This window comes from Columba livia, chromosome 17 (genome assembly GCF_036013475.1).
Source record: "Columba livia isolate bColLiv1 breed racing homer chromosome 17, bColLiv1.pat.W.v2, whole genome shotgun sequence".
In the NCBI taxonomy this organism is placed as follows: Eukaryota; Metazoa; Chordata; class Aves; order Columbiformes; family Columbidae; genus Columba; species Columba livia.
Genome location: NC_088618.1, coordinates 8,672,731 through 8,691,728, shown reverse-complemented (window position 1 = coordinate 8,691,728; position 18,998 = coordinate 8,672,731). Strand labels below are relative to the sequence as shown.

General features: G+C 60.6%; 2 protein-coding genes across 7 annotated transcripts; one reads left to right on the top strand and one right to left on the bottom strand.

Annotated features, from left to right (window-relative positions):
* The first annotated feature begins 223 nt into the window (after positions 1-223).
* On the top strand, positions 224-15,137 carry LOC102098326 (tRNA (32-2'-O)-methyltransferase regulator THADA-like). 3 transcript variants are annotated; one of them, XM_065033096.1, is made up of 31 exons: positions 224-644; positions 1,202-1,379; positions 1,592-1,678; positions 1,956-1,983; positions 2,323-2,471; positions 2,650-2,772; positions 2,943-3,063; positions 3,295-3,446; positions 3,936-4,020; positions 4,320-4,456; positions 5,572-5,769; positions 6,187-6,883; positions 6,969-7,121; positions 7,207-7,316; positions 7,475-7,635; positions 7,874-8,040; positions 8,323-8,508; positions 9,027-9,181; positions 9,744-9,887; positions 10,165-10,269; positions 10,482-10,682; positions 10,955-11,105; positions 11,246-11,480; positions 11,615-11,854; positions 11,988-12,213; positions 12,350-12,556; positions 12,760-12,998; positions 13,210-13,392; positions 13,811-14,077; positions 14,170-14,375; positions 14,472-15,137. In XM_065033096.1, the coding sequence occupies exons 1-31, from the start codon at positions 520-522 to the stop codon at positions 14,750-14,752; spliced, it is 5,697 nt and encodes a 1,898-aa protein (XP_064889168.1). In that variant the 5' UTR covers positions 224-519; the 3' UTR covers positions 14,753-15,137. The 3 variants fall into 3 exon arrangements, with proteins under 3 accessions (XP_064889168.1, XP_064889169.1, XP_064889170.1); XM_065033097.1 differs by lacking the exon at positions 3,936-4,020 and having other exon boundaries at positions 504-644; XM_065033098.1 differs by lacking the exons at positions 224-644; positions 1,202-1,379; positions 1,592-1,678; ... (2 more) ...; positions 2,650-2,772; positions 3,936-4,020 and having other exon boundaries at positions 2,952-3,063; positions 3,301-3,446.
* Positions 15,138-15,142: 5 nt separating this feature from the next.
* LOC102098445 (somatomedin-B and thrombospondin type-1 domain-containing protein) lies at positions 15,143-18,970 on the bottom strand. 4 transcript variants are annotated; one of them, XM_065033137.1, is made up of 6 exons: positions 18,566-18,970; positions 17,676-17,858; positions 17,472-17,562; positions 16,576-16,749; positions 16,067-16,186; positions 15,143-15,974 (listed from the first exon to the last, which is right to left on the bottom strand). In XM_065033137.1, exons 1-5 carry the CDS (start codon positions 18,771-18,773, stop codon positions 16,081-16,083), a joined length of 762 nt encoding a protein of 253 aa, XP_064889209.1. In that variant the 5' UTR covers positions 18,774-18,970; the 3' UTR covers positions 15,143-15,974; positions 16,067-16,080. The 4 variants fall into 4 exon arrangements, with proteins under 4 accessions (XP_064889209.1, XP_005515221.2, XP_064889210.1 ...); XM_005515164.3 differs by having other exon boundaries at positions 15,143-16,186; XM_065033138.1 differs by lacking the exon at positions 16,067-16,186.
* Positions 18,971-18,998: the final 28 nt, after the last annotated feature.

Genomic DNA, 18,998 nt, shown 5'->3' with positions numbered 1-18,998 from the left:
CAGAGTCCCTCCGCTGGCTGTTACTGTTAATATTAGGGACGCTGGCTAAGAGGGGTGGTGCCCATGGCATAGCAGGAAGACTGCAGGGACCAAACCTCCTCTGATGCAGCCAGGCACGATGGAGAGAGACAACCGTTTTGCTCGGAAGCATTTCATTTTGTATTTCACAGCTCCTAGAGCCAGCACCGCAGCTGCAGACAGCGCCTGGCTGCTCCTGTGCACCAGATCCCCGGTTTTCAGCCCTCGTGGGGGTCTCTCTCGCTCTCCCCCTATAGAAACAGCTTCAGACGATGTTGGATTTTAATCGTTAATTTGCAGCCTGCGGTGGATGTAGCGTCGTGCCGAAGGCTGGTGGAGAAGGGGAGCGTCCCTGCCCGGCGTTCGATTCTGGCTCCCGTTCGCCCGCAGCCTCCAGCACGACCGGCGCTCCCGGTACCCCCCCCATCCCCGGAGCTGCCGGCTGGTCGGTGGGTACCGCTAGGGGGGGCCGCTGAGCCCGCGGAAGCGCGGCCCAGCTCTATGGTGGCGGCGGCCCCGGCCATGGGAGCGGAGCGGGAGGCGCGGGCCTGCGCCGCCTTCTACGGGGCAACGGGCATCGCCCAGCCCGTGCTCTCCTGCCTGCGCTGCCTGCAGCAGTTTGCGGGGTAAGAGGAAGGGCCCTGGGCGGGGGGACCCCGGTACCCCCAAGGAGCGGGTCCCCCGGGAATCCCCCGGTTCGAAGCCCCCGAGCATCGCCGGGGCTGGATCTCGGCATCCCCCGGGCGCGGGTACCCGGCGCGGGTCCCCCGAGGTGTGGGGAGGGAGGGAGGCTCGACCCGGTACCCGGCAAGGGGACTGAGCCACCCCTGCTTGTCCCCATTCCCTTCCAGCCTGCTCTGCAGCAGCAGGGCAGCAGCTTTTAGGATTTTTTGGGTCCTCTTGCCCCAATGGCTCGCCAAGGGCTTGTGTTTGCCAGAACGGGCTGGGTTGCAGATTCTGAGGTTTGAGGAGTTCCTCCCTCTGCCCCCAGCTGTGCAATGCTGAGTGCAGTTGGGAGAGAGGAACATCACAAGCTGGGGCACTCCAACCCTAACCCCTATCAAGCTGGGGCACCCCTACCCCAATCCACATTGAGGTCAGGCACCCCCACCCCAGGGGTATTCCCCCCACACCAAACCCCATGGAGCCAGGCAGTTCTCACCCCCATTGCCATTTGTTTCAGGAGCACTGCCAAGAGATGCAAAGACAAGCACCTGGAGGAGGCTCTGCTGCTGTCGCGGACGCTGAGCGATGCTCTGCAGGCACTGGGTGAGGCGGAGGCACGGCCCCTTCTCCGCTGTGTCCTGGCTTTCCAGATGGAGGCAACTGGCAGCTCCAGCTCCTTCCAGAAACTAGAACAGGTCCGTAACACAGCCGGCTGGGCTGCAGATTCAGAGCTGTATTAGCCACAAGTGAAGTGATGGTGCCAGCTCTGCCAGCACAGCCCTGGTGTGGTGCATCCTTGTGGGCAAAGGGGCCGCAGTGATGCTGCAGAGCTGCCCTAAAAGCACAGCACAGCTGGTGTCTCTCGGGGACCTGGGCAGACAGTCTGACTCGGGGTGTCTCTTGACAGATCGTGACCCAGCTGGCGGTGGGGAAGGAAGCCCTCCTGGCCCAGGAGGTGGGCGCACTGCTGGCCGGCCTGCCACCGCAGGGAGAGGTGAGAGCGCTGCAGTTGTGTGGTGGCACCAGCTTTCACGGGGGCTTGGCTGGAGCCCGTTTGTGACAGGGACCTCCTAGTATGGGCTTCCTGGGGTCCTGTGCTTCTCTTCTCACCATGTTGGGAGCTCACCCATGTTTGCAGCTGGTCACACATGGCTGCCCATGAGACCAACCCTTTGCTCATTGCTGGGACAGCTTCTGGCACAGGCAGGACCCTCCTGCACAACGCACTGAGCCCCAGTGTGTCAGGAGAAACTGTGTTTCTGCCCCTGCAGGTGCTGTCTCCTGGGGACCTCCAGTCAGGTCAGTCTCTGCTCCTTCCCCTCTTGGGGCTTCTCCTGGCCCACACCACCAATGCATGGGACACCCCCTGCCCACCTAGACTGAGTCCTCTGCCCTTGTGGGAGGGGGAGCAGGGATCAGCTGGATCCATGGGATTTCTGCAGAGGTCCCAGCAGCACCCAATGACTGCCCACCTGTCCAGGGTGGCTGGAAGCCAGACAAGCCAAAGCATCCCCTGCATCCCAGCCCTGTTCTTACCCCACTTACTAGCAGCTCAGCCCTTGGTTTAACCAGTGGCACGGCCGGCTGTGGGCACGGTGCCAGGAGAGCCAGGGACTGACGCTGTCCCCTTGCCCACAGTGTGCATGTTCGTGGAGGAGAGCAGCCTGGGCCGGCAGCACTGGCGGCAGAACCTGGCCCCGCTGATGCAGCGCCTGGCCACCACCTTGCACTGGGTGCTGCACAGCCAGCCCACGCCTGGCGGCACGTGGGGATACCTGGCTGTCAGGGTAAGAGCCGAATTTCAGAGGAGAGGGAAAGGATCTGTCCCTGCAAGGACAGGGACCTGCTGGAGTCCCAGCTGGGCACTGGCAGCGATGTCCAGGAAGGATGAGGCACATGGTACTGCTTTTTTAGAGCAGAGGGATGCTGCCATCCCTGAGGTCCCCGTCCCTTCTGCTCCCCCAGGCGTGCCTCCAGCTCTTCCAGGCACTGCCGAAGGACGTGGCCCCCCTAGTGTGGAGCACGGAGGGGAAGAGCGAAGCCCTGCAGAACCTCCTGGGCCTGCTGCTGGAGGTGGCCTGGGGAAAGGTGCGTATGGCCCCAGAGAGGAACGGGGCATCCTGTCCCAGGCAGCCCCAGCATCTGGGGTGCCTGAGGGACCCTGCGTAGTTTCCTGCGTGATCACAGAGGGAGGGTTAAATGGGGTCTGGTTTTCTAATGTCATTTTGAGCTGTGCCTTTGCCCCCTTGTGAGTCCAGGCCCTGAACAAGGACACGCGGCTGCTGGCGGGCACAGCCCTGAGCATGCTGGTGAACACAGCCCCGCAGCCTGAGCGCGGGGCCAGCGCCGTGCTGGCCCTCTTCCAGCTGCCCAACCGAGGTGCGTGCTCCATCACAAGCCAGGAATGGCCTCTGGCACAGGGGAGAGTGGGAACAGACATGTTTGGGTGTGAGGGGACAGAGGCTGGTGCCACTCAGCAGCAGTCCAAGCCAGACTCTGCTGCTGTGTCCCGCTCTTGGTGTCCAGGAGCTGCAGCTGCCACCGGCCACCTCATGTAGTCACTCTGGGATGAGCTCTCGGAGCAGCATTTGAAACCCATCTTTCTGCCAGGTGCAGGGGAACTGAAGTTTGGGGAGCTGGTGGTGGAGGCCCCCCCCACCCTGGAGACAGATGGGCTGGAGAAACTGGTGCTCACCAGAGGTTTGCTGACATGCTGCAAGACAGACATCCTCAGCTGCCAGCTGGAGAGCTTCACCCACAAGGTAGGAGAGCACAAACCCAACAGCCAGGGATGTGGGGAACCCCTTGCACAGGGCTGGCAGCCGCCAGCGGGGGCTGTGGTCCCTAGGGGATGTAGCCAGGCTGGACTGCTCTGCATCAGCAGCTTCACACGTCCTGCTGGACATGGCGTGTTAGCTAGGAGCCTGCTTTTTGCAAAGACATCTGAGTGGGGGTTTCCGTCTCCTGGGCATGGCAAGAAGACAGGAGGTGCCAAAAGTAGCCTCTGCACAAGCAAACTGGCAGCAATGTTTGCCCTGTGCTACCACAGCATCAATCCAGGGCTGTACATGACCAGCCGCAGCCTCCAGCTCTGCCCAACTCCAGCATTTCCTGAGCCCTCAAGAGCTGAGGGCTTCTGGACAGGGAGCAAAAACTAGCAATAAGCTGCTGTAAGAGCAGAAAAAAACCCAGGCATTGCTCTCCTTGTCTGTCTCGTGGTGGGGAAGCCTCCACCTGCTGTGCTCCCGCAGGCCTGCCTGCTGCTGGACATGGTCTTTCCTGCTGTGTGTGCCCTGACCAAGGAGCATAAGGACTGCCACTACTACTGCTTCCAAGGTAGGAGACGATGACCTCTGCTGCCTTGGGGAGGTTTGAAAGGTTCACTGTGCTCATGATGCACCGAGCCCCTGTGGCATTTCGTCTTCTCCCAGGGAAGATGCTTTTCTGTATCTTGGTATCTGTTTTGGAAAATGCTGTTAATTTCTGCTGCAGCCCAATGGACACCAACGCTCTTGTGTACCTAATGGGGAAACCGCTCCCCTTGCACACAGGGTCCTCAGGCCCAGCAGCCCACACTGGCTCTGCTGCAGGCGAGTCTGGAGTGAGGGCTGCAGCGCTGCTCTCTGCTCTTGCAGCCTGTGCCCTGTGGCTGCAGCGCCTGCGGGACAGCCTGCCCGCCGTCTGGCGCCTGACGGGGACCCGCGTCCTGGACCAGGACACCGAGCTGCTCCGGCAACTCACCCAGCTCATGTGGGACAATGCTGAGATGCCGGTAAGGCTAGGGTGCTGAAAACCCACACCACCGCAGCCAGAAACAGCCCTTCCTTTGCCTGGCTCAGCTGCTGCTCCCCTGCCCACAGCACACCCCTGCCTGTTTCAGCTCCATCAGCCAAATACAACCCCCTTGCCTGCAGCTGCCTGCACCTGCCTGCTGGCAGGGCCACCTGTGCTGCTGAGACCAGGACACTGGTCACAAGTGGCCTCTCCAGAACCCTGTCTCAGTGCTTTGCCCTCCCACACAGCACCCATGGCTGCAGTCCCAGCCGGTCCACACCTGCTGGCTCCCTGTTTGCCATCTCCACGTCCCCAGTTCCTAACTGTCGAGGGTTAAGATTGCAGGGTGACAATAAAACCCTGGCAGATGTATTGTTAACCCCCTCTTCCCCCCCCACTTCCCCCTTTTTGCCCCTCACCCGCCCCCCTTTCCACTCAGGACAGGTGATCGGGAGGGAAAGAAGGACAGAGAGAAGAGAGTTGGAAAAATTAACAATGTTTTACTAATGCTACTAATAAGAATAGAGAAAATAATACAAAATATACAAAATCAATCTTGAAAGTCTCAGCAACTGCAGAGCCAGCACCCGAAGTCCTGGATTGGACTCTGCAGCCAACCGGAGCTGGATTCAGTCTCTCACTAGGCCTCAGTTCGCAGGGACGACTAGCAAGGTCCTCTCCTAATGTCAGCCATAAGCAGAAGGGAAAACGGAAAAAAGGGATGAGATCCTCGTGATCTCCCACTTTATATGAAGTATTCACGTGAACGGAATGTTATACACAGTTGGTCAGTTTCTTGGTCACTTGTTTCTCGTCGCCCCTCTCACGAGATGTCCATCCGTGCTTATCAATAAGTTTGCATTCCATTGCTAGGTTTACCAAAACATGTGTCTGGTTCTCCAGGAAAATGCAGTTAATATGAAGGCTTAGCTGACAGGCAAATTCACTAAAAGAGAAACTTGTTTTTAGCAAAACCAGGACACTAACCCTGGGGTTACGAGCCAGTACGGAAAGTGCACAGCCACGGGAAAGCAAAAAGGTCTTTTCTGAAGCAGTGAGACAGGAGGGGGAGCCCACCCTAGCTGCTCCTGCTCACTGTCCTTCTCCCCATAGGTGGAAGGGGTGTCCGAGTTCATCCACAGCTCCTTCCGACTGCTCCTGGAGATCTACCACCTCGAGTGCCAGCACTTCCAGGACCATGAGAGACCCCTCTATCAACAGATGCTACAGAGGGTGGTCTCAATGCCATGGCAAATCAAAGCCAGATATGTGCCCCTGTGTGCCATTGTCCCCTACGTGGGCAGCCAGCAGGTAGGGAACATGGAGGGACAGGGAGGCTCGTTCCTGGCTGGCACTGCTGCTGGGGTGGCACAGCCTCTGTCTGCTGCCTGTCACCTTCCTCTGCCCAGCTCAGCCATGTGGGTGGGCAGCTTCCCAGCCACTGGGCTGTTTTAGCATGTCCCAAGGGAGAGTGTCCCTGGTGGGGGAGTGACCTGCGGCAGCAGCAATGCATCCTCAGGGACTCCCAGCAGGGAGGCAGCTTTGCCTGTTGGTGCCCACCAAAAGCTGTTTGGGGTACCAGAGATGCTTAGTATCATGGGTGACCACAGTGTGGTCTGTTCCCAGAGCTGTCCCCTGCCATACACAGCCTTCGGTCTGGCAGGGAGATCATAGAGTCATTTAGATTGGAAAAGACCCTGATGAGGGGGACATCTGCCTTTCTCCCAGGTGCTGGACGCCTACCCGGACCTACCGCAGCACCTCCTGAGTTGCCTCTCCACCAATCACCTGTGTCCCGCAGCCACCGAGGTCTATAGGGCGCTGGTGCGGCAGCAGTGTGCCGAGGGGCAGGACGGGCAGCAGGGAGCTGGGACGGCTCTGGCAGAGCGGTGGGCGCTGCGCTGGCTGCCCCTGCTCTCCCAGGGACTCCGCTCCCCCCTGCCCATCCTGCAGAGCAATGTCACCAACCACCTCCTCGCCTGGACCCTGCGGCAGCTGCCAGCTGCCCAGGCACCACTGGCCGCCCAGTTTGGTGGCCAGGACACGGCCTCACTCCGGGCTTGGATCTCACTGCTGAAGGCACAGCAGAGCGTGTCGGGGGCTCTGCCGCTACAGGACGGGGTGCTGGAGCGGCTCTGCTGCTGCCTGGGTGCCTGCGAGGAGGGGATTCGGCTGGCGGCACTGGGGCTCCTCTGCTGCAGCCCCAGCACCAACCGGCCCCTCTCGGCCACCGAGCTGCGGCTGCTGCGGGAGTTCCTGCCCCTCAACCTCAACTGCGACTCCTCCTCGTTCCGGCAGCTGCTGCAGGCAGCGGTGAGGAAGGCGCTGGTGCGGCTGCGGGACAGCTCGCTGGCACAGCTACGCGGGAAGGTGCCCCAGGGTGCCCAGCCGAGCCGGGGAGAAGGGCAGCTCGCCCAGGCAGTAGGTGAGGTGGCCACCCCAGCACCTCCACTGCAGCCCCGGGGGATTCAGACTTGGATGCCCAGCCTGGCATCGCTGTCTGCCCGCAGGCTTTGTGGAGTGGCTGCTGCAGCTCAGCATCGCCTCGCTCAGCCCAGCCTCCAACTACCAGAGGAAGAAAACAGCTCTGCTCCTCCTAGCTGCGGTTTTGGAGACCTGTACAGACACCTGGAGCCCCGCAAGGAAGAAGGGGCAGCCCCCGCGTGAGTACGGGCAGCCCACTCAGAGCATCACCCCTCAGCTGCAGGGGTGCTCCCCCCGTCCCACTGACCTGTGTCCCCACTGCAGGGACCATGGCCATGCTGCTGAGCTACGCCAGGCAGAGCGGCTGTTGGGACTTCTTCTCCCGGCCCAATTTGCTGGCGCTGCTGAGCTGCTTGCAGGACAGCACTAATGAGGTGAGCCTTAATGGATATAAAGCTGCCTACCTGGGCCCGAGTGGGCTCAGAAGGGAAGGGTGGTGGCCTTCCCACATGGGCTTGTCCTCCTGCCCTGCCCCAGCTGCTTTCCCATCCATCTTTTGTCCCAATTCCCCCCACCTCTCCTGTCTTGACAGATCAGAGACTTGGCCTCAGAGCTGCTCGTCCACTTCTTCCCCCCCACATTCCCCGAGCCCATCACCCAGGCTCTGTTCCAGCTGGCCCAGGATGCCCTGGGCAGCCCACGGGTGCAGGAGGCTGAAGCCGGAGCTGTGCTGATGAAGACCATCCTGCAGAAGTATGAGCTCCTGGTCTCCCCTCCCCACAGTGGCACAGCAGCCCCTGAGAACACATCAGCAGCACCAGTGTCTCACCAGGGGCTGCATTTACAACTCAGGGCAGTGCTGGCTTGGGTTTGAAATGGCTGTGCAGAGGGGAGCTTGGGAGGGCTGGTGTGCAGGACCCTGAGCCAGAGGAGGAAAGAACTGCACAGAAAACTCCCTCATCCTCGCAGCAACCTTTACCTTTTCCCCCAGGTCAGACAGTGGCACCATGAAGAGCCTGGCGCTGGAGGCTGAAGCATCCCTGACACTGCCCAACCGCGGCCTGTGCTTCGCTCAGCACCTTCTCCACGTGCTGCAAGCCCAGTACACTGTGGCGTGCCAGGACCTGCTGCGGGCAGCAGCCACTGCGCCCATGCACGGTGCGTCCCCAGCCTGGCAGGGCAGCAGGCGGCTCCTGCAGCAGGTCTCCCTGGGAATCTGGAGCAGGAGGGAATCATACAAGCAGGACTAAGGCCACAACGCAGCGCTGGTGCCATGTCCTTGCCCCAGTTTCCCTGTATTTCTGCTTCACCTGCCCAGTGTGCTCATCACCTAGGGGCCCTGTTCACTCCGTGCCTGTGAGCCATTCCAGCTGCAGGCTGGGGCAAGAGAGCTGGGGCCACAGCAGCCACCAGGGTGACCCGAGGTGGGTGTTCATGCAGGAGCCATCGCAGCCCTGCGGAGATGTCTGCTCCAGGTGCCGGAGGTGGCCGCCTCAATGCGGGCAGCAGAGTTGGCGCAGAGCTGGCAGGAGTTCCTCACCCACCTTGTGACCACGGCGAGAGACATCACCTCCCTCCTCCTGGGAGCTCTGCAGAGCCAGCAAGGCCCCGGTTCCAATGAACAAGGTGAGCATGTCCCTGAGGGGGACCGGCCCCAGGAACCACCAACACCTCCATCACAGCTGTCCCGGACGCAGCAGCCCTCCAGCCCGCAGGGAAGGCACTTATTTTGGGCTCACTCTAGCAGGGGACAACAGTGAGGATAGGCAGGGGGTAGGACCCAAAGCAGGACACCCAGGCAAGGATGCTCCAGGTATTGGGTAGAGGATTCTGCAAACCACAGGAGCAGAGCAGCAAGCACCTGGTTTGGGGTCCCTTTCTCAGCAGAAATAGAGGAAAAGCATTCTAGCAGCAGTGAGGCGCTTGCTCAATGGGAGCAGCTGGGAGAGCAGGGGCTGTCAGAGCCCCTGCAGCAACAGCTCAGAAAGAGCGGTGGGGCAAAGCTCAACCGCAGTCCTGAGTGGGACACATTGCAGGATAGGAGCTGCTCCCATTTGTATGCACTCTGAAATAGGGACAGCAGGTCTTTTCCAGTAGCATCAGTCTCTTTCTGCCCCACTGAACCAGGTTTTTCCCTTTCACAGCTGCTGCCCCATCATTTGCAGACATGGGGAACGCCATCGGCTCCCTCATCGCGCTGGGGAAAGGCCAGGGACAGGAGGAAGAGGATGAGGACGACTCAGTCCTGCTGTCAGAAGAGCACAGCCTGATCCTGACCTGCTGCTGGGTGTCAGTGAAGGTAGGCAAGCACCCTCCCCATGGCACCAGGGAGAGGGGCAGCCCAGCATGGCACCCACCGCCCAGCCCAGCAGCTGGGTCCTTCAGCTCCCCTTGTGGCATTCACCCTCCCTGGGGACAAACAAGGGGAATCTCTGTCCTTACCCCAGAGCTGCTGCAGACCATCCTCACCCCCTGCCAGGCAGAATGCAACCACCTCCCTGCCTGCCCTTATGCAGCCCAGCTGGTTCCCAGGCACAAACACACCAGCTGTGGCAGAGCCGGGTTCCCCAGCCCGCAGCCCTGCAGCTGCCCATCACAGCTTCTCCTCCGCAGCCTGTTACCTGGAAAAAGGCCATCTCCACCACACACACCTCACAGCTGTCTGGGAAACTGCTGTGTGCAGAGCCTGTGCATGCTGATGGGCACCCACCAGCCACGCTGCCTTGTGGCTCAGCAACCAAGAGTGCCCATGCTGGGCTGATAGCAGCACCCACTGTGCCTCCCTGCGGCAGCAATGGTGGGGCAGGACAGGGATGGGGAAGCCCTTCTGTCAGTCCCAGTGACCTTCTACTTCTTCCCAGGAGATAGGGCTGCTCCTGGGGGGCCTGGCTGAGCTTCTGCTGGACCCAGCGCTGCCCGGCGGATCAGAGCCGCTCCTGCCGCTCCCCACCTTGCAGGTGGCCACAAGGGTGTTCCAGGAGATCCTGCTGCGGTGCCGGCACTGGGTAAGAGCGTGTCCCACCCAGGGTGGCTCAGCCTCTTGCCCACCTCTCCAGGGGCTCTTGCCAGCGTGCAGGAGGGCGAGCAGAGTGGGGCAGGGTCTGCTGTGGGGCAGGACATGGGGCATGGCTGGAAGCCCCCAGCTGGGATTTCAGTGCCAAACCCTGTCACGCCCCCACACCATCATGTCTTCTCATTTTCTCCTTCTCCTTTGCAATGAGGATTCTGGGAGACGGGGGGGCTGGTGGGTGCACATGGGGCCCTGATGCTGTTCTGCCCCAGGGAGCAGTGGAGGGCTGCAGCATGGGCTTCACCAAGTTTTGTGCTGCTCTGCTGAACCACCCGGACAAAGAGCTGCAGGCCATCCCACAGACCATGCTGAAACAGGTACCAGGCTTATTCTGCCCCACATTCCTCCTGTACCCCAGGGAGCCCCAGGGCTCTGTCTCTATGTCCCCGCACCCTGGGGTGAGAACCCACCTGGCAGCTGAGATGCCATAGTGCAGGGTTGGTGCAGCTGGTCCTTAGCCCTGCAGAGGAGCTACAAGCTCCAGCCAGCAGATTTTCAGACATTTTCTCGGGTGGGTTTTGTTCCTCAGGGCTTAGAAGTGCTGAGCGGACCCCGGAGCAGCTCGATCACACGCCGTGCTGCCGGCTTCCCCATGCTCTTCCTCTGCATCGTCAGTGGGGAGGACCCGGCCCAGGCACGGCCGCTGCTGGCCCTCTGCATCCAGACGCTGCTGGCCTTGGCCGCCACGGCCCTGCCGCAAGACTGGGACCAGACCCTCGACCTCCCGCAGGTGAGCACAGCGGGCACTGAGCTGCTGGAGCCAGTTTGGGGACAGGGTGATCTGCACAAGGTCCCCTAAAAGGAGCCCTGCCAGGTACCCCAGCGTGAGGCTGCACCAGTGTGGGGACCTTGGGGTGAGCCAAAAGCTGCAGCCCTGACTGCGCTGCCCATCCCGGAAACCCGAGAGCTGGTGGCCCCTCAGCTCCCCATCTCTTCCCACCATCTTCCCTTTGTGCAGAACCCCATTCCCTCCCTGGCCGCTGAGCCCTGTGCGCTCTACAGGTGTGTGCCCTCCACGTGCTGCAGACGCTGGTCCGTGGCACAGGGCTGGGCAGCGCGCTGCTGCGGCACGCCACGCCGATGGTGGCCCTGGCGCTGCAGGGCTTGGCCTCGCCATGCTGGGCCATGAGGAATGCGGCCATCCAGCTCTTCAGTGAGTACCGAGGGGCAGGGGCAAGAGAGCCCTGCAGAACCTATGCAGCCCCCGGGGTTTGGAGCCTGGCTGGGGTGAAGTGGGGGTGGTCAGGAGGGGGTGGATGGGACCTGATGCTGCTTTCTGCTCTGTCTGCGCAGGCGCCCTCACGTCCCGGCTGCTGGGCCAGCAGCGGAGCCGTGGGGAGGGCAGCCCGGCGGAGGGGGTGAGCCTGCAAGCCTTCCTGGGGCAGCACCCCGAGCTGGGCTCTGTGCTGCTGAGTGAGCTGAGAGCAGCCACGGAGCCCACGCCAAGGGGGCCCTGCCTGCGCCCCGCACTCCATGCCATCCTCACACTCCTGGCCCAGCTGCAGCCTGGCCCTGATGGCCCTGACAGGTGAGGGGACAAGCAGAGATTATCTACCCCAGCCAAGGGCTCCTCTGGTCCTCTAGCACTGGGGCTGGCCCTGGGTATCACAGGGATTTGCACCAGCTGGAGCATCACCACATGGTGCCCTTTTGGCTCCACAGGCCCTCTGCTCCCTTCCTGGAGCCACTGCTGGGGCTGGCAGGGAGTCCCATCTATGCCGTGCGAGCGATGGCTGCCAAGGCATTGGTGCCAGCCGTCCCACTGCCCCAGCGCCAGGGAGTCCTCATGCAGCTGTCCCAGCAGCTCCCCACCACACCCAGACAAGTCCGCTCACACAACACCGTCCACGGGCACCTGCTGCAGCTGCGGGCGCTGCTGGACTGCCCCCCGGGCACTGATGGGTGAGTGGTCCCTGCCATCCCCCTGCCTGTGGCCCCTGTGCTCACTCTCTGCTGAGATGCAGCTTTTTGGCCAAAAAGCAGTGCCTGCCAGAGCACCACGGCCCCTGTGGTGAGGCCGCACATCTCTCCGCAGGCTGTCGGCTGAGGCGCTGCGCCCCGTGGCTCTGCAGCTGGAGGCGCGGGGCTGGCTGCTCACCCCTGCCCAGCGCTGCCCGCTCGTCCGCGCCGCCTTCCTCCAGGTCCTTGCCCTCCTGCCCGCATCCTTCAGCCCCAGCTTCACCCAGAGCATCCACGATGCCATCAGTGCTGAGCTGGGCAGCCTCGTGCCGGGGGCAAAGCCAGGATGCGCCGAGCCGCAGGTACCGCTGCCTGCCAGGAAGATCACGGCTGTGGCTGTGAAGCCAAGGGTGGGAGGCGGGGACCCCCACTCAGGAGGCACACAGCCCACTTGAGGCCAAGTGTTGGAAGCAGGATCCTGCTTTTGTTTTCCTCCAGGTGGGCTTGGCCGTTCTTCACCAAACCATGGCCCATTTCGTGTGCAGCCAGGCAGCCTGGCTGGCGGGTGCTGAGCAGATCAGCACCATCTGTGCTCTCCTCCGGCAGCCAAACCCTGATGTCCAGCTTGCCGTCCTGAGCTGGGTGATCGCCAGGGAGGGAGGAACATGTGAGGAGCTAGAGAAGGCTCTCAGGCTGACATTGCTGGTATGATAAAGCTCAGAAGTCACCAAGTAAAGGAGAGGGTCCCCGATGCACCACGCAGACGGGATCCCAGGTGCTCACCGAGAAGCACGGTGCTCCTCGGGCTGAGGATGCATGGGTGCAGGGTGCTCACCCAGTTGTGTTGAGTTGCCAGCCCCTGGTGCCAAGGCCACTAATTATGTACCTTCTTTCCCATTGTCAACTAGGAGAGCTTGGGGTCGGTGCTGCGAGAGAGAAGGGACAAAGAATTCCTGAGATTGTACCTTGAAGCTTTGCTGCATCTTTACAGAGACCCTTCGTCATGGTCCCAGGAAGCTTCCCGCAAGCTCCAGGGCTCCTTGGCAGCATGTCTGGAGATGCTGCTGCACATGGTGGAGGCTGAATGTCCTGGCCCTGACCTCCTCTTCCAGGCGCTGTGTGCCACCAGCCTGCTGCTTGCCCACTGGTAGGTCCTTGTCACTGCTGGCTTTCTCCACCTGACCCTTCCAGGAGATTTCTCCTTAGTCCTTGCTGAAACAGAGCACAACTTCTTGCCTATAAATCACAGCTGGCTTTGCACCTGGGTCCTGCTGTCTCAGGGAAGCCGGTGGCATTTGGACCCTAGACAGAGATGGAAGGTGTGACTGAATGCCTTCTCCTTTCCTGGCCTCTGACAGGCTTGAGGATGAGGACAGCACCCTGGTCGAGCGATGGTGCAGGGCGCTGGAGGAGTGCAGCCGCTCTGCTTCGTCCGAACTGCTGCGACTGGCGGCCGCCCGCTCCCTGCAGACAGCGGGTGCCGACGTGGTGCAGCGATCCTTGCACAATACCCATCCCTCGCTCGTCCCCGTGGCTCTGCGGTAAGTCCTTGCAGGAGCAGCACTGCCCACAGCCCTGGGCTGTTGCAGGTTAATAGGCTGACCCTGCAGAAGGCAACGTCCCCTCCAAACAATACAAGGGCATTAAAGAAAAGCCCACTCATTCAAAAATCACTGACAGCTAAGAGCTTGCAGCCTACAAAAAAATAATGGGTGGCATTTCAATAGAAGCAGCCAGTCCCTTATGAGCAATAAATGGCATTGATGGGTCCCTCAATCCCTGTGCTGGTCCCTGCCCTCTCAAGCAGCGAGCTCTTGAATCGTGGCTGTACCCTTCACAACCCATAAGAAACGTCCTTGGGGAAGCATTGCCCTGGGTGGGGTTTCATCCTTCCCCCCAACTCCAGGCAGGCAGGGGATGCTCTGCAGAACACGGTGGCCTTCCCTTCCCTTTCCCCAGGCTGATAAATGTGGGCATTCACCTTCTGCAAGACGAGGATCGGGAGGTCCGGCATGAAGCCTCGGGTTTCGCCAGCCTCCTGCGGCATGACCCCAGCGAGCCGCTCCGAGACGGCTGCGTCTTCGTTCAGGACAATGTTGGACTCCTGGGCCTCCTGCAGCTCCTCTTGGGAGAGTTTGGGGACCACTCCAAAACTTTTGACTTGCTGCTGCAGCATCTCCCCATCCTAGATCTCAGGGGCATCGTGGAAGAGCTGGAGGCCAACAAGTGAGTTGCCAGAGCTCTGGGATGGGTATGAGGGAGCAGGGGGAGTCATGGGTCAGCCCTCGGCTTTACCTGCATCTCGGCTGCCCCTCCAGAGCCACCAGCTTGTACAAGGAGGATGAACCCAACGTTTTTGCGGAGCCGGCCATCCTAGCACAGCAGCTGCTCCCTGTCCTGCTGCAGCTCCTGGAGAAGGCACCCGGCAGCAGTCCGCTCCGTGCCTCAGCTCTGCGCTGGCTGGCGGCCACGGGCCCCGGCGTCCTGCGTGACCTGCGGTACTGCAAGCATTGCTGGAGCCAAGGTACTGTGACAGGCAACCTGGTGTCCCCATCCCCCAGGTCAGCTCTGCCTGGGGGTCCCAGCTGTGCTCATGTTTCTTCCTTTGCTCTCTCTGCAGGGGCTGCTGCCCGTGGGGGGATGAAGGCGCTGGGCTGTGCCAAGCTGCACGTGGCAGTGAACGTGCTGCTGGTGAGGACCCGGGTGGTGGCACAGGCACTGCGGTTGCTGGGGGACAGTGCTGCCGCTGTGCCAGGGCTGGGCTGTGGTGCCCAGGAGCTGGAGCAGGAGCTGGTGATGGTGCAGGGGCTGCTGGCACAGCATGGGCTGGCCCTGGCGCCAAGCCAGAGCGATGTGCCGGAGGAGCTGGGACCACCGAGACTACCGTCCGGGGCTGCCTGATGGCCCCAGGCATGGAGTGGCATCATGCTGAGCCTGGCAGCCACGAGGCTCCTGGTTCACATTGCCATGTCCCTGCATTTGCTGGATGCTCTGGCTGCCAGTCAGGACTGTGTGTTGGGTGCTGTGACTCAGGGGAACCCCGCTTACCGTGTGGGACACACTCACTTCGTTCCCGATGTTTTGTAACTCTCCATCCCGGGGACGCCAGCGCAGCGTCACCTCAGCCCATGCCTGTGCTGCTGCCCACAGCATCCCACCCTCGGATCCGATTGGGAGAAGGGGACGTGCACCCCAGAGCCCTCCCACCACCTTTTTTTAATGAACATTTTGGCTCCTCTCTAATGGCTGACCTGGGCTTTTATCCCAAATAAAGAGGTCAAGAACATCCCCGGTCTTGAAGCCTTTTAATTTCCATGCCCAGGAGTGGCGGCGAGAGAGGGGGAGGCTGCGGCAGGGGGAGGCAACTGGGGGCCAAACACATAGTGGGGCAGAAAACGAGCAACAGCCACCCGCTCAGCCAGGGAGGTTCAAACCCTGAAGCAAAAACAACCCCACAAACACCCTGCCCTGCACCCCAGGGACACCCAGTATTGCTGACCCCAAAGCAGTGCTGCAGCCCCAGCTTGTCTGGTGGGGACAGCAGAGTTTTTAGTGTGATAGCACCCTGATCCATCCTCATCCTCACCCGCTGCAGGGGCAGCATGGGCACAGCAAAGGCAAAGCACAGGTTCTCTGAGGAGGAGAAATTCCTCTCCTGGGGGAGTTCAGCCTCTGCAAGGACATCTTGATGCCCAAGAGCGGCTGGTACAAAAACATGCTGCCATCACCCACTGGTGTCATTGCCCACGCGCAGACTTTGAGTGCCCACGTTTAATTTCCCTCTGCAAACCACAGCACACAGCCCAGCCACCGCTCATGGCTCACCCAACGCCTCACTGCAGTCTGGCTGGCCTGAACACACAGAGGGAGGATGCCATCTCCACCCTCCTCCTATGGCATGATGTCATGGCTGAGTGTGACATTATCGTATTGTCCTCCCATGTCACTGCCGCATCATCTTCTCATCCAGGTTTAACCTCAGCATGATGTTCTTCCACCATGAATCACCATACTTTAGGAATACCCCTATTTTTAGTCTTTATAATCAGGGTTTTCTTCCCATTCTTCAACAAAATACTTAACGAAAAACGCGGGGGGTCAGCTCCAAGGGCGAGCAGCAAGCCTGCAGAAGGGTGAAATTATAAAAGACACCAAGTTTTTATTGCATTCACCCCCTCCCCAGCAAGGAGCAGTGACACGGAGGACTCAGCCCACCTTCCCAGGGGATGCTACACGAAGATGAGGGCTGGCGGGGAGCAGACACAGCCCTCCTGCAGCCCCTCCTGCACCCACGAGCCCTGACACCCCGCCACGGAGGCGGCCACCCAGAATGTCCTGGAAGGGAAAGCCGGTGAAAGATGGAGTGCTTTTATTAATTAAACATATAATAATTAAAGAAAAATATTATTAATTAATTAATGACAATACATTTTCTAAAAGTTACTTATAGTTTTATATATAATAATACATATCGGCAGTTCAACTAGATGATCACTGTAGGTTCCTTCCCACTGAAATATTCTATATATTCATCTTTATATTCTCTATTAGTGATTTATAGTACATATGATTATCTTACAACATATGACATATTATAATATTATAGCATAACATCAGTATTATATGTAAATATAATTAAGAACATAAAAGGAAGGTGGCTTCAGGGCACAGCAAGATGCTCCTCCATGGGGGGGACATGTTCCACCCACCAGATTACCACCTACCTGGCTCCTTGCAGCCCGTGCCCGGTGCAATGGGGACGGCGGTGGGATGTGTCCCCCCGGCACTCGACGCACACCCGCTTGTCCCGGTGCAGGCGGCGGGTCCAGGCCTGCCCGCGGCAGGGGGGCCCCACCTGCGTCAGGTGGAAATAGCCGCAGTACCTGGGGAAGGGGGAGCTGGGGAGGGGGTGAAGAAAAATGGGAAAATAGGGGGAAAAAGGGAGAAAATGGTGGTTGGAGGGTGGGGTAGACATGGGCTGCTTTCTTGATGGATGTGGGATATAAGGCAGCCATGGGTTTGGGGGTGCAAAGTGGCCATGGTTGGGGGGTGAGAAGCGTAATGTGATGCTCTAGTGGGGTGCAGAGGGGCCACAGTTTTAGAAGGGTGCAAAGGGGACGTAGAAGGGTAATGGCTTCGGGGGTGAAAAGGGGCCACAGCTCTAAGAGGGGGTGCAAAAGGGCAATGTTTTTGTATGGGGCTGCAAAGGGCTCATGGGTTTGAGGGGTCCAAAGGGGCCACGGTTTGGGGGCAGCAAGGATAATGGCTTTTGGGGAGAAGGGTGCAAAGGGGCTGTGGCTTTGTGCAGGGGTGCACTGAGGCTGTGTGTCTGGTGGGAGCAAGGGGTTCACAGCTTCAGGGGGGGTGCAAAGGGATCATGGTTTGGTGGTGGGAAGGGTAATGGCTCTAGGGGGGTGCAAAGGGGCCATAGCTCTAAAGGGGGGGTGTAAAGGTGCCATAGTTTTTGTTGGGGTGAAAAGGGGCCATGGGTGTAGGAAGCGGTACAAGGGGGCCATGGTTTTGTATGGGAGTGCAAAGGGGTCATGGCTGCAGGGGGGATGTGCAGAGGGGTCACAGCTTTGGGGAGGGAGGTGCAGAGGGGCCACAGCCCCACACCTACCCGGATGGCTCCTCGCGCAGCAGCAGCTCGGTTCTCCGCCAGGGATCTCTGAGGTCCCGGCTGAAGAAGTCAGGTAATATCTTGGCCACTTCTGGCACAAAAGCAGCCGGGGTGGGGGACACGGATGGTTAAAGCCACCCCAGGCTGGGCAGTGGGGATGGTCACACAGAAGGGAGGTGGACATCCCCACAGGACCCCTGTTACCTCTGGCCGTCCCGCAAGTCAGGTGCTCCCCCAGGCAGCCTCGGCGCTGCTTGAGGTCAGGACAGGGCTCCCCTCCGTGCCGCGGCGGGACGGTGACCTGGCGGCTGCGGGCCCTGCTGCCCACCCCGCACGGGGAGCTGCACCCACTCCACGGCCCCCAGGGCCCCACCACGCAGCCCACCGCTGCCGGGGGGACAGAGAGGGGAAAGAGCCTCAGTGGCGTGGAGGATGGGAAGAGAGCAGGGGAGGTGCAGCACAGGGGAGAGGAGAGGGGATGAAGGACCAGGGTGACTCCCGCAGCCCCCGCCAGCACAGCGGCATTGTGCGCGGCTTCCGCAGGCCTTGATCCCCACGCTGCTGCATCGCGCTGAGCTGGGACCCCGCTAATCTCCCTGGAGATTAGGGAGGGCTGACTGCTGCAATTGTCTGGGAGCTGTCACTGGTGCCCGCCTGGGTTTGGGTCCCCATGGTGGGCTGGCTCTGCACCCCCTAAACCCACTGTCCCCGTTTGTCAACCCCAGTTCCCGTGTCCCCATGCAAGGCACTGCCCGTGGCAGTGGCGATGAGGGGCTCGTCCCACCCAGGACCCACACCGATGGCTCTGAGGCTTGCAAGGACAGTGTCACCACCAACCCACTATTCTCTGTTGCAGAGGCCATGGTCTCTCTTACTACACTGGGAACAACCAGACTTTAGTATGAAAAAAGTAGAAAATTGCGATACTGCTCCACACCCAGCCCAGCCAGCATCCCCAGGCGCATCCCATTACAGCTCAAAGTACAGGACTAAGAGAGAAAGGCAAAAACCCACCACCAAAAGTATCAGCTCGGGCTGGTGTCCCCAGCCCCAGGGCACAGGGTCCAGCCAGTGCTATCCTGCCCAGCACTCACCGGCACGGCGGCACGCAGCACGGTAGTCCTCGCAGCAGTCACCTGTCCTCTGGCAGTACGAGTCGCAGTAGCAGCGAGCCCGGTGGGTGCCCAGGGCCCAGCAGGCGTTGTTCCTGCCCGGGCAGCACCGCTGCCAGCACCCGCCCGCGGCACCCGCCAGGTAGCCGGTGGCCAGCAGCCAGCCCCCGCAGAGCAGCAGCCCGTGCATGCTGCCAGACCCCGCCAGCCCTGCAGGACGGCAATCGCTGGGCAAGAAGCAAGGGCTGTGCCGGGAGCCCCAGCCGCACCGCCCCTGGGTTGGGCGGGGGACAAAGCCCGTTCCCTTCTGCTCCACTGCCCCTTGCAGTCCCAGCTCTTTGCTCCACGGCCAGGGTGGAGTTAATAAAATTAACCAGGATGGTTAATAAAACGCTGTGCACAGGATAATATGACC